The 13790-nt window shown below is 56.8% G+C and overlaps 1 protein-coding gene across 1 annotated transcript; it reads left to right on the top strand.

Moving 5' to 3' along the window:
• Nucleotides 1-6274: 6274 nt before the first annotated feature.
• LOC119936091 (zinc finger protein 324B-like) lies at nucleotides 6275-12475 on the top strand. Its single transcript, XM_038755471.1, has 5 exons — nucleotides 6275-6834; nucleotides 8714-8840; nucleotides 9175-9309; nucleotides 9379-9492; nucleotides 10605-12475. Exons 1-5 carry the CDS (start codon nucleotides 6310-6312, stop codon nucleotides 12473-12475), a joined length of 2772 nt encoding a protein of 923 aa, XP_038611399.1. The 5' UTR covers nucleotides 6275-6309.
• Nucleotides 12476-13790: the final 1315 nt, after the last annotated feature.

Here is a 13790-nt window from a genome sequence, read left to right as displayed (position 1 = left end):
CCAGGAGGCCTTCCCAGACTGAGCCCCTTCCTTCCTCTCCTCCTCGTCCCCCCTCTCCATCCCCCCCATCTTACCTCCTTCCCTTCCCCACAGCACCTGTATATATGTATATATGTTTGTACATATTTATTACTCTATTTTACTTGTACATATCTATTCTATTTATTTTATTGTGTTAGTATGTTTGGTTTTGTTCTCTGTCTCCCCCTTTTAGACTGTGAGCCCACTGTTGGGTAGGGACTGTCTCTATATGTTGCCAACTTGGACTTCCCAAGCGCTTAGTACAGTGCTCTGCACACATTAAGCGCTCAATAAATACGATTGATTGATTTCTCTAGCGGGGTCTCTGTTAGCTCTCTCTGGAGGGGGTCTCTGGTAGCTGTCTCTGGAGGGGCGTCTCTGGCAGCTTTCTCTGGTGGGGATCTCTGTTAGCTGTCCCTCCAGAGGTCTCTTTTAGCTGTCTGGCGGGGGTCTCTGTTAGCTGTCTCTGGTTAGCTGTCTGGCGGGGGTCTCTGTTAGCTGTCTCTGGAGGGATCTCTGGTTAGCTGCCTGGTAGGGGTCTCAGCTCTCTCTCTAGCGGGGTCTGTTAGCTCTCTCTCTCTAGCGTGGTCTCTGTTAGCTGTCTCTGGAAGGGTCTCTGTTAGCAGTCTCTGGAGTGGTCTCTCGTAGCTGTCTCTGTCTAGCGGGGGGTCTCTGGTAGCTCTCTCTGGTGGGGGTCTCTGTTAGCTGTCTCTTGTGGAGGTCTCTGTTAGCTGTCTGTAGGGGGGGTCTCTGTTAGCTGTCTCTGGAGGGGTCTCTGGTTAGCTGTCTGGCGGGGGTCTCTGTTAGCTGTCTCTGGAGGGGTCTCTGGTTAGCTGTCTGGCGGGGGTCTCTGTTAGCTTTCTCTCTCTAGCGGGTCTCAGCTGTCTCTGTTAACAGTCTCTGGTGGGGTCTCTGTTAGCTGTCTGTCTAGTGGGGGGTCTCTGTTAGCTCTCTCTGGGTCTCTGGTTGGCTGTCTTGGGAGGGGGGTCTCTGTTAGCTGTCTCTCTCTAGCTCTCTCTGGTAGGAGTCTCTGTTAGCTGTCTCTCCAGAGGTCTCTTTTAGCTGTCTGGAGGGGTCTCTGGTTAGCTGTCTGGCAGGGGTCTCTGTTAGCTGTCTCTGGTTAGCTGTCTGGTTGGGGTCTCTGTTAGCTGTCTCTGGAGGGGTCTCTGTTAGCTGTCTCTGGTTAGCTGTCTGGTGGGGGTCTCTGTTAGCTGTCTCTGGAGGGGTCTCTGGTTAGCTGTCTGGCGGGGGTCTCTGTTAGCTTTCTCACTCTAGCGGGGTCTCTGTTAGCTGTCTGATGGGGGTCTCTGTTAGCTCTCTGGCAGGGGTCTGTGTTAGCTGTCTCTGGAGGGGCCTCTGGTTAGCTGTCTGGAGGGGGTCTCTGGTAGCTGTCTCTGGTAGGGGTCTCTGTTAGCTGTCTTTGGTGGGGGTCTCTGTTAGCTCTCTCTGGAGGGGGGTCTCTGTTAGCTCTCTCTGGAGGGGTCTCTGGTTAGCTGTCTGGCAGGGCTCTCTGTTAGCTGTCTCTCTAGTGGGGTCTCAGCTGTCTGGCAGGGGTCTCTGTTAGCTGTCTCTGGCAGGGGTCTCTGTTAGCTGTCTCTCTCTAGCGGGGTCTCTGTTAGCCATCTCTTGTGGGGGTCTCTGTTAGCTGTCTCTCTCCAGCTCTCTCTGGTGGGGGTCTCTGTTAGCTGTCTCTCCAGAGGTCTCGTTTAGGTGTCTGGCGGGGGTCTCTGTTAGCTGTCTCTGGTTAGCTGTCTGCTAGGGGTCTCTGTTAGCTGTCTCTGGTGGGGGTCTCTGTTAGCTGTCTGGCCGGGTCTCTGTTAGCTCTCTCTGGAGGGGGTCCCTGTTAGCTGTCTCTGGCGGGGTCTCTGTTAGCTGTCTGTCTGGGCGTCTCCGTTAGCCGGTTCTGGCGAGGGTCTGTGGTTAGCTGTCTCTCTCTAGTGGGGTCTCCCGGGGTCTCTGGCTGCCTCTGGCAAGGGTCTCTTGGGGTCGCTGAGCGTCTGTCTCTGGCGGGATCCCCGAATGGTGTTGGGTAAGGACCATCTCTATATGTTGCCAACTTGTACTTCCCAAGCGCCTAATACAGTGCTCTGCACACAGTAAGCGCTCAATAAATACGATTGAATGAATGAATGAATGGCGGGGTTTCCTCAGGAGTCTCTGAATTACTCTCTCTGGTGGGGTCTCTGAATGGCCGTCTCTGGTGGAGTGGGGGCTCTGGGGTCCCTCGGGGGTCTGAATAGCTGTCTCTGGCAGGGGTCTCTGAATGGTTGTCTCTGTTGGAGTCTCTCGGAGTCTCTGAATGACTGTCTCTGGCAGGGACTCGGGGCGGGGGGTTCTGAATGGCTGTCTCTGGCAGGGTCTCTTGGAGTCTCTGGCGAGGTCTCTTGGGATTTCTGCTGCTTTCTAGGGAAGCAGCATGACATAGTGGATAGACTACGGGCCTGGGTTCTAATCCCGGCTCCACCACTTGTCTTCTGGGTGGCCTTGGGCAAGTCACTTCACTTCTCTGAGCCTCAGTTCCCACATCTGTAAAATGGGGATTGAGACTGTGAGCCCCATATGGGACAGGGACTGTGTCCAACCCCGATTTGCTTGTATCTGCCCCAGCACTTAGTACAGTGCCTGGCACATAAATAATTATGGCATTTGTTAAGCGTTTACTATGGGCAAAGCAGTGTTCTAAGTGCTGCGGGGGGATACAAGGTAATCAGGTTGTCCCACATGGGGCTCACAGTCTTAATCCCCAGTTTACAGATGAGGTCACTGAGGCTCAGAGAAGTGAAGTGACTTGCCCAGGTTCACACAGCTGACAAGTGGCGGAGCCAGGATTAGAACCTATGACCTCTGACTCCCAAGCCAGCGCTCTTTCCACTGAGTCATGTAAGTGCTTAACAAATACCACAATTAGTATTATTATTTCTGAATAATTGTCTCTCAGGGTCTCTGAATGGCTATCTCTGGTGGTACCCTCGAGAGTCTCTGTGGAAAAGTTTCCACCCTGCACCCATTTTCACCATCCCTCCTCTGTAAACCGCCTCCTCCTTCTGAGCAGCGTGGCTCAGTGGAAAGAGCCCGGGCTTTGGAGTCAGAGGTCATGGGTTCAAATCCCGACTCCGCCAATTGTCAGCTGTGTGACTTTGGGCAAGTCACTTAACTTCTCTGGGCCTGAGTTCCCTCATCTGTAAAACGGGGATTAAGACTGTGAGCCCCCCGTGGGACAACCTGATCACCTTGTATCCTCCCCAGCGCTTAAAACAGTGCTTTGCACCTAGTAAGCGCTTAATAAATGCCTTTATTATTATTTATTTATTATTCTGAGGCGGGGAGATTCTGCTCTGTGAACTAGTACAGCCACAGTCCTCGGACTCCCGGGCCTCCACACTAGTCCTGCTCCCGATTTACTGAGGGGCCTTGGGCCAGTCCCTTTCCATCCCGTGAGGCCTCAGTTTCCCCTTTAGGCACATGCCCGATTGTCCTTCCAGGGCCAGGTCATTGGACAGCATGTGTGTAGCCATCCCTTGCCACCTAAACAGTGGAAATCACTTTACCCTGTTGGCCCAAGCCTAAACCAGCAGGCTGCTGTTGTCAATCAATCAATCAATCGTATTTATTGAGCGCTTACTGTGTGCAGAGCACTGTACTAAGCGCTTGGGAAGTACAAGTTGGCAGCATATAGAGACAGTCCCTACCCAGAGACAGCTCCCTTTCATTTCCTCTAAACTCAGGGGTGGTAAGGGTGTCTCACTAGGTTGAGCTTATCGCTCAGGGTTTTCCCCCAGGGAACACTTTATCCTTTTGCTCCTTCCTGCGGGGTTCCGCCTTAATAATAATAATAAAGGTGGTATTTGTTAAGCGTTTACTATGTGCAAAGCACTGTTCTAAGCGCTGGGGAGGTTGCAAGGTGATCAGGTTGTCCCACGGGGGGCTCACAGTTTTAATCCCCATTTTACAGGTGAGGTAACTGAGGCACAGAGAACTTAAGTGACTTGCCCAAAGTCACACAGCTGACAGTTGGCAGAGCCAGGATTTGAACCCGTGACTTCTGACTCCAAAGCCCGTGCTCTTTCCACTGAGCCACGCTACTTCTTGTGGCTAATTAGCAAGGGAAGTTAGCCATTAGGCCCCAGCCCCCCAGATTCAGTGTGGGGAGGAGAGTATCCACCCTGGACACTTTCCTCCTTTCCTTTCCTCCCCCAACTGACCGTAAATCCAGGGAGAAGGGGCAGGTTTGGCATGAGAAGGGAAGGACGAAGGCAGGGCCTGGTGGCAATAATTCTGCTGCATCGTACTCTCCCAGGTGTTTAGTACAATGCTTTACACATAATTATGGTATTTAAGTGCTTGCTATGTGCCAGGCACCGCGCAAAGCAAATAACTACAGAATTTGTTAATCCTTACTATGAATGCCCTCCCTCTTCCCATCCGCCAAGCTAGCTCTTTCCCTCCCTTCAAGGCCCTACTGAGAGCTCACCTCCTCCAGGAGGCCTTCCCAGACTGAGCCCCTTCCTTCCTCTCCCCCTCGTCCCCCTCTCCATCCCCCACATCTTACCTCCTTCCCTTCCCCACAGCACCTGTATATATGTATATATGTTTGTACAGATTTATTACTCTATTTTACTTGTACATATCTATTCTATTTATTTTATTTTGTTGGTATGTTTGGTTTTGTTCTCTGTCTCCCCCTTTTAGACTGTGAGCCCACTGTTGGGTAGGGACTGTCTCTATATGTTGCCAACTTGGACTTCCCAAGCGCTTAGTACAGTGCTCTGCACATAGTGCTCAATAAATACGATTGATGATGATGATGATGATGTGCCAAGCACTGTTCTAAGCACTGGTATAGATTCATTCATTCATTCAATCGTATTGATTGAGCGCTTACTGTGTGCAGAGCACTGTACTAAGCGCTTGGGAAGTACAAGTTGGCAACATACAGAGATGGTCCCTACCCAACAGTGGGCTCACAGTCTTACAAGATAATCAGGTTGGACACAGTCCCTGCCCGACGTGGGGCTCACAGTCTTAATCCCCATTTTACAGCTGAGGGAACTGAGGCACAGAGAACTTAAGTGACTTGCCCAGGGTCACACAGCAGACGTGTGGTGGAGGTGGGATTCGAACCCATGTCCTCTGACTCTCAGGCCCGTGCTTTTTCCACTAGGTCATGAAATGGGGTTGGACACAGTCCCTGTCCCACAAGGGGCTCACAGTCTTCACTCCCATTTTACAGGTGAGGGACTGAGACACAGAGAAGTGAAGTGAGTTGCCCAACGTCACCAAGCAGACAAGTGGGAGGTCTGGGATTAGAACCCAGGTCCTTGCCACTCCCAGGCTCATTCTCTATCCACTAGGCCATGCTGCATAGTAAGCGCTCAGTAAAAACCATTAATCGATTGATTTGATTGAGGAGCTGGGGATGGAGTTTGGGACCTACTTTTGTGGGTACAGAATTTTGTTCCCCATGGACATTTGGGGGACACTGGGGGCCCCTCTAGGCTCCCGTTACAGAATAGTTAAGGTGGTCACACACTGGACTGGACCTCAAAGGAGCACCTATTGAAGACCCCTTCTAGACTGTGAGCCCGCTGTTGGGTAGGGACCGTCTCTAGATGTTGCAAACTTGTATCAATCAATCAATCAATCGTATTTATTGAGCACTTACTGTGTGCAGAGCACTGTACTAAGCGCTTGGGAAGTACAAGTTGGCAACATATAGAGATAGTCCCTACCCAACAGTGGGCTCACAGTCTAAAAGGGGGAGACAGAGAACAAAACCAAACATACTAACAAAATAAAATAAATAGAATAGATATGTACAAGTAAAATAAATAAATAGAGTAATAAATATGTACAAACATATATACATATATACAGGTGCTGTGGGGAAGGGAAGGAGGTAAGATGAGGGGGATGGAGAGGGGACGAGGGGGAGAGGAAGGAAGGGGCTCAGTGTGGGAAGGCCTCCTGGAGGAGGTGAGCTCTCAGTAGGGCCTTGAAGGGAGGAAGAGAGCTAGCTTGGCAGATGGGCGGAGGGAGGACATTCCAAGCGGTTAGTACAGTGCTCTGCACACAGTAAGTGCTCAATAAATTCGATTGAATGAATGAATGAAGAGGGTTCAAAGCAGAAGGCAGTCTTCGGGGAGTTAGGATTGGAGCCAGCGGGAAGTTTGGCCAAATTCCTTCTCCCTCAGAATTCGCCCACTGGTGCACGGGAAAATCTGGGCAGAGACACCTCAACCGCTCCCGTCTCTTCACAGGTACCTGGGCTGACCCTCGGAAAACACCTCCATGATGGACTGGGACAGTCCAAAAGCCCCCCCAACCCCCCGTGCTGGCAACCACCAGAAGCCCCCGAGCATGGAGGAAAAGGGATGGGGCGAGTGGGACTTTGAGGGGGACGAAGGGAAAACGGCCGAGGGTCCCGAGTCCCAGCTAGTGACCTCGGCGGCCCCCGACCCTTGCAGTGACCGCAAGAAGGGCGACTTAGGTGGCTTCGACCCGAACGTCTTCCCCACCCTGGACGACGGCATAGCCACCTCCCGGCCCCCGCCCGGCTCGGTGGGGGACCGGGAGGGGAGGATGGGAGGTTTAGAGGGGGACGAGGCAAGGAAAAAGGAGGAGGAACAGGATAAGGAATGGGACGAGGAGGAGGAGAAAGAGGGGTCGGGTCCGAGCCCCAGCGAGGCCCTGCAGGCCATCCGACTGCTCCAGAAGTTCTACCGGGCGCTGGAAACGGAACCCAGGATCCTGGCGCTCCTAAAGTTCCTGGAAGGCGACATCGAAAACGTGCACCTGGCCCATCCCAGGAAACAGGTGATCACTTATTTCGCCCCCTTGAAAAGCCCACGGCTGCGATTAATTTTTCTTCTAGGATTGTATTTTCCTCCCTTGTTGTCTGTCAGTGAGAGCAGCATCTGCACGTGCCCTGTCTCTTTCAATCTCTGCCCTTTGTCCCTTGGCTCAGGGCTGCAAGGGAGGGGAGGGAGGAGGGCTGGACTGTTTAATGAGAAGAGACCCGAAGAAGCATTCCCATTTCCCCAACAGCCCAAGGCTGGATTCTCCCACCTCTCACCCACCGCCCCTGTTCCCGGCCTTCTGGCTGATTCTTTCTGCCCTCTCTCCTTTCCCCCGACCCTGCCTTCCTACCAACCTCTAAAAAGCAGCGTGGCCCAGTGGAAAGAGCCCGGGCCTGGGAGACAGAGGACCTGGGTTCTAATCCCGGCTCCGACATTTGTCAGCTGTGTGACTCTGGGCAAGTCACTTCACTTCTCTGGGCCTCAGTTCCCTCACCTGTAAAATGGGAATTAAGACTGTGAGCCCCCCGTGGGACAACCTGATTACCTTGTATCCCCCCAGTGCTTAGAACAGTGCTTGGCACATAGTAAATGCTTAATAAATACCATTATTATTATTATTATTATTAATCCCGGCTCCCCCACTCATCTGCTGTGTGTCCTCAGGCCAGTCACCTCACTTTTCTGGGCCTCAGTTCCCTCATCTGTAAAATGGGAATTAAGACTGTGAGCCCCCCGTGGGACAACCTGATTACCTCGTATCCCCCCAGCGCTTAGAACAGTGCTTGGCACATAGTAAGTGCTTAACAAATACCATTATTATTATTATTATTATTATTAATCCCAGCTCCCCCACTCATCTGCTGTGTGACCTCGGGCCAGTCACCTCACTTCTCTGGGCCTCAGTTACATCATCTGTAAAATGGGGGTGAAGACGGCGAGCCCCTTGTGGGACAGGGTCCAACCTGATTAGCTTGGCTCTACCCTAGCACTTAGTTCAGAGCCTGGCACATAGTAAGTGTTTAACAAATACATAAAAAAAGCGCTTACTATGTGCTAAGCTTGTACTAAGCACTGGGGGCAGATCACTCTAGCTGGGGTGTGCAGTGGGTATTTAGTTCATAGCTGGACATGTCTACCAACTCTAGCGTCCTCTCCCAAGCTCTTAGTAAAGGCCTTTGCACACAGTAAGCATTCAGTAAATGCCGCAGATCGATTGGGCCCGCCCATCCTGTCTCCCACTGACTTGGAAGCTCCCTGAGGGCAGGAACTGAGATGGAGGCAAACCCTGTATCCCCCACATGCCCGTTTCGAGCCTGCCGGCCGGCACCTTTCCAACCTTTCCACCTTTCCAGCCACGGGGACTGACCGGGGACCGGCGGGCGTTGCCGAGACTGTGAGACTCTTTTAGACTGTGAGCCCACTGTTGGGTAGGGACTGTCTCCATATGTTGCCGACTTGTACTTCCCAAGCGCTTAGTACAGTGCTCTGCAGAAAGTAAGCGCTCAATAAATACGATTGATTGATTGATTGATTGATTGAGACACCTTCTGCTCATTCCCCTTAACCTTCTCTTCCCCACTGCCATCTGACTTGATTTCCCCTGCTGATCTCTGAGGCCCTCCTTGAATTCCCCACCTCCATTGGACAGCAGAGAGCCCAGGACCATCCTGACCTAAGGGCCAAGGCTGGATCATTCATCAGTTTCCACAGGCCCCTGATTGGCTCCTCCATCCTCCACTCTCCATGACCTCCTATCCCCATGCCCTCGTGAATTTATCCCTGGCCCCCTGCCTCGATGTCTCTATATGTTGCCAACTTGTACTTCCCAAGCGCCTAGTACAGTGCTCTGCACACAGTAAGCGCTCAATAAATACGATTGATGATGATGGTTGCAGGTGCCGGTGACGTTCGAGGACGTGGCCGTGTATTTCTCGCGGGAGGAGTGGGCGGCGCTGGACGGGCGGCAGAAGGATCTCTACCGGGACGTGATGCGGGGCAACTACGAGCTGGTGGCCTCCCTGGGTGAGCGTCCCGAGCCGCGGGGGCCCGGGAGACCGGACACTGGGAGTAGGGTGGGAAGGGCGCCCGGGACCAGTTGACTGCCCGGGGTCGGGAAAAAGCCCAGTCAAGGCCAGTGGCAGTGCCCGCCTGGCACCCGTTTCACCTGAATTCTGCTGCCCACCCTCCCGGGGCAGTTGAAGACCCCAATCCCTTGTAGCCTAGCATCCAGACGAGTACCCTCCACCATATTCAAAGACTCCCCCGCCCTCTAACTTCCCCAAGCATAGCCTCACCTGTCCCAGGTCTCCCAACCTCTTCTCAAAGAAAAATCTCCCCCCATTCCCGACTGCTGCAGCGTCCGCTGGGCACCGAGCCAAAGAGACGGAAAGGGCAGCAGAAGGGTCGCGGGTTAGCGCGATAAAGATGGAGGAACTGACCGTTAATATAGAACTAACCCGGGACCCTCCATTTTCACTGATTCCCCGCGAACGTCGGGATTTTGTTACGAACGTCTCAGCCAGCGGTTTGTGTGGCTCTCGATCTGTGTGTCCGCGTGCAGATGGCCTCTCCCCCGAGCCCGACCTCGAGACGCAGATCAAAAGGGAAGAGGAGCCGGGCGTCGGAGACGGCGGGCGTCCGGACCCGGAGGATGTGCCGACCGTCACCTTCCCGGGTGAGTGAGCGAGTCTGGGATTCCCTTGTGGGGGAGTCAGCACGTGCCAGGGGTCAGGCGCCGGCAGGGGTGGCTGGGCTGAAATCAAGAAGCAGCGTGGCCTAGTGGGTAGAACACGGGCCTGGGAATCGGAAGGACCCGGGTTCTAATCCCGGCTCTGCCACTTCTGCGCCTCAGTGACCTCATTTGTACAATGGGGATGAAGACTGGGCCCCACGTGGGACACGCACTGGGTCCAACCTGATGAACTTGTATTTACCCCAGAGCTTAGCACAGTGCCTGGCACATCATCATCATCATCATCATCATCATCAATCGTATTTATTGAGCGCTTACTGTGTGCAGAGCACTGTACTAAGCGCTTGGGAAGTACAAGTTGGCAACTTATAGAGACGGTCCCTACCCAACAGTGGGCTCACAGTCTAAAGGAGATGGGAAAGGAGGAGGAAAGGAGATGGGAAAGGAGATGGGGAAGGAGGATGAAAGGAGATGGGAAGGAGAAGGAAAAGGAGGAAGGAAGGAGAAAAGAAAGGAGGAGGGAAGGAGATGGGAAAGGAGGAAGGAAGGAGAAAGGAAAGGAGAAGGGAAGGAGATGGGAAAGGAGAAAGGAAAGGAGGAAGGAAGGAAATGGGAAAGGAGAAGGGAAGGAGATGGGAAAGGAGGAAGGAAGGAGAAAGGAAAGGAAATGGGAAAGGAGAAGGGAAGGAGATGGGAAAGGAGGAGGGAAGGAAATGGGGAAGGAGAAGGGAAGGAGATGGGAAAGGAGGAAGGAAGGAGATGGGAAAGGAGGAAGGAAGGAGATGGGAAAGGAGGAGGGAAGGAGATGGGGAAGGAGATGGGAAAGGAGGAAGGAAGGAGAAAGGAAAGGAGGAGGGAAGGAGATGGGAAAGGAGGAAGGAAGGAGAAAAGATGGTTAGCACTTAACAGATACCACTAAAAAAATAAAATCCCCGGGGTCACCCCTCCCCTTGGGCTCTGGGCTGGCCCCATCCGGAAAACCACCGACTCTTCCCCTCCGGGCTGGCCGTGAGTCCGGGGGAGGAGTAGGGCAGCAGCTCGTCGGGTGGGCGCTGGTAGCGATCCTGGGTTTCTCCTCTCTCGCCCCCTCACAGAGGGCGGGCCGGACGGTGAGCCCAGCAGTGTCCTCCAGAGTCTCGCCGTGCCCGTGGAGCCGCCCGGGGCCCGGCCCCCACCCCCTCCCGTGCCCTCGGCCTCCCCCTCGCCCGACTTGCGGGAGGAGACCCCCCTCGCGCCTCCGGACCGGACGAGCCCGGGGGCGCCTCGGCCCCGAGCCCCGCGGGAGACCGACCCCCTCGGGGAAGGCCAGCAGCAGCACGGCGTCGCCGCGGAGGCCTCCCCTCCCTCGCCCGGCCGACCGTCCCCGCGGGCTCCGGGGCCCGAGGGCGAACGGGCGGATGGTCGGAGGGAGCCCGGGGGGCTGACCCGCCTCGTGCCCCCGGAGGAGTCCCTGGCCGGACGCGTGCCCCACGCCTTCGAAGCCATCGACGTCCAGGGGCTGCCCTCGGGCACCTTCCCGACGGGGGACTGGCTGTCTTGGGTCAGCGGCCGGGCCCGCTCGGCCGCCCCGGGGCCGCCGGCGAGGGTCCGCGCCTTCGTCTGCGGCCAGTGCGGCAAGGACTTCCACCACAAGCAGGACCTGGCCCGGCACCAGCGCACCCACACGGGCGAGCGGCCCTTCCCCTGCCCCGACTGCGGCCGCCGCTTCGTCCAGAAGACCCACCTGATGACCCACTTCCGGATCCACACGGGCGAGCGGCCCTTCCCCTGCCCCGACTGCGCCAAGAGCTTCCGCAAGAAGACGCACCTGGTGCGGCACCGCCACACCCACCTGGGCGTCCGGCCCTTCACCTGCCCGCACTGCGCCAAGCGCTTCGGCCAACGGGAGGACGTGGCGCGCCACCTGCGCTGCCACTCGGGGGACCGGCCGTTCGCCTGCGCCGAGTGCGGGAAGCGCTTCGCCTGGAAGAAGAACCTGACGACCCACCAGCGGCGGCACGGCGGCGAGCGGCCCTTCGCCTGCCCCGACTGCGGGGAGCGCTTCGACCGGAAGAAGGGCCTGCTCGGCCACCGGAAGACCCACGGGGAGGGGGGGTCGCCCGCCGGCGCAGGACCGCCCCGCCGCCCGCCGCCCCCCAAGGAGAAAGTCTTCCCCTGCCCCGTGTGCGAGCGGCGCTTCGGCCACAAGCAGGACCTGGTCCGCCACCACCGCGTGCACACGGGCGAGCGGCCCTTCGCCTGCCCCGAGTGCGGGAAGCGCTTCAGCCAGAAGGCCCACCTGGTCACCCACACGCGGGTACACACGGGCGAGCGGCCCTACCCCTGCGCCCGCTGCGACCGGCGCTTCAGCAAGAAGACCCACCTGAGCCGCCACCAGCGCGTCCACGCCGAGGAGGGGCCGGGCCCCGGCCGGGAGCCCCCGCGGAGGCCGAGCCCGGCCGGGGCCTTCGCCTGCCCCGAGTGCGGGAAGGGGTTCGGCCAGGAGGCCCACCTGGACGCCCACCGGCGCGGGCACGGCCGGGGGCACGCCTGCCCCTGGCCCCAGTGCGGCCAGAGCTTCCGCCTCAAGTCCGCCCTCCTGGCTCACCAGAAGGCCCGCCACGGGAGCCGGCCGCACCCCTGCCCCGAGTGCGGGAAGCGCTTCGGCCTCAAGCAGGACCTGGTGCGGCACCGGCGCATCCACACGGGCGAGCGGCCCTACCCGTGCGTGCTGTGCGGCAAGCGCTTCAACCAGCGGACCCACCTGTTGGCCCACCAGCGGACCCACACGGGCGAGCGGCCCTTCCCCTGCCCCGACTGCGAGCGCCGCTTCAGCAAGAAGGCCCACCTGGTGCGCCATCAGCGCGTCCACGCGGCCCCGCAGCCCCGCCTGCGCCTGCTCGGGATGGGGACCCTGCCCCTGGGCGACCCCGGCTCGCCCGGCGGGGCCCTCCGGGACGAGACCATCTACGTCTTCCGGGTGTGAGGGACGGGCGCGGGGAAGCGGCGGGGGATGGCTCCCGTCCGGCCGGAGACGGGCCGGGCGGGGACGCCTCCGATCCGGCCGGGAAATCGAGGCCTCCGGGCCACGTGGAGCAATCCGGAGGCCGGCGGTTCGGGCCCGGGAGCTCCTCGGAGGGCTGTGTCGGCATCAGTCCGTCGGTCGTATTTACGTAGCGCCTACCGCGCGCGGAGCGCTGTACTGAGCCCCTGGGAGAGGACGCTATAACGCTGACCCTTCCCCGCGTAGACCCAAATTCCCGGGATATAAACCAGCAGGTCTTCCTCGTCACGCCGGAAAGAGGCAGCGGGAGAAGCAGTGGGGCCCAGTGGAAAGGGGAAGGGCCTGCAACTAATCCTGGCCCCTGTCTACTTCAATCAGGGGGGTTTATTGAACGCTATGTGCAGAGCGCTGTACCAAGCGCTCGGGCGAGTACGACAGAGCAGAATCAGCAGGCACGTTCCCCGCCCCTAACGAGCTTACGGTCTAGAGGGGGAGACACGGTCTAGAGGGTCCGCTGCTTCAATCGATGGGATTTATTGAACGCTTACTACGTGCAGAGCGCTGTACTAAGCGCTCGGGTGAGTACGGCAGAGCAGAATCAACAGGCACGTTCCCTGCCCGTACCGAGCTTACGGTCTAGAGGGGGAGACACGGTCTAGAGGGTCCGCTGCTTCAATCGATGGGATTTATTGAACGCTTACTACGTGCTGAGCGCTGTACTAAGCGCTCGGGCGAGTACGACAGAGCAGAATCAGCAGGCACGTTCCCCGCCCGTAACGAGCTTACGGTCTAGAGGGGGAGACACGGTCTAGAGGATCGGCTACTTCAATCGATGGGATTTATTGATCGTTCGCTATGTGCAGATCACTGTACTAAGCGCTCAGGCGAGTACAGCAGAGCAGAATCAGCAGGCACGTTCCCTGCCCATAAAGAGCTTACGGTCTAGACGGGGAGACGCGGTCTAGAGGGTCACACGTGTCGCCACGTGACCTTAGGCAAGTCACTTCTCTGTGCCTCATCTGAAGAACGGAGATGAAGACCGAGCCTCATGTGGGACGGACTCTGTCCGACCTGATTAGCTTCGATCCACCTCAGCACTTAGTACAGCGCCTGGCGCGTGGCGCTTAACCAATAGCATTGAAAAAAACGAAGGATCATCGTGAAAAAAGAAGCGGTAAGGAGTGAATTGGACTGTGGTAAGGCAGGCGTGGAATTAACGTCCGAGGGACGGAGGTTGGCATCGTACCAGTTTACAGCAATGAAGCTGCATCTGTAACCCACCCGACTGTGAGCCCCT

This window comes from Tachyglossus aculeatus, chromosome 13 (genome assembly GCF_015852505.1).
Source record: "Tachyglossus aculeatus isolate mTacAcu1 chromosome 13, mTacAcu1.pri, whole genome shotgun sequence".
In the NCBI taxonomy this organism is placed as follows: Eukaryota; Metazoa; Chordata; class Mammalia; order Monotremata; family Tachyglossidae; genus Tachyglossus; species Tachyglossus aculeatus.
This window is presented reverse-complemented; position numbering and strand designations above follow the sequence as displayed.

Coding starts and splice junctions, on each gene's coding strand:
- LOC119936091 (XM_038755471.1), top strand. CDS start 6,310: ATGATGGACTGGGACAGTCCAAAAGCCCCCCCAACCCCCCGTGCTGGC. Junction 8,841..9,174: donor CGAGCTGGTGGCCTCCCTGG/GTGAGCGTCCCG, acceptor CGACTGCTGCAG/CGTCCGCTGGGCACCGAGCC. Junction 9,310..9,378: donor TTCACTGATTCCCCGCGAAC/GTCGGGATTTTG, acceptor GTCCGCGTGCAG/ATGGCCTCTCCCCCGAGCCC.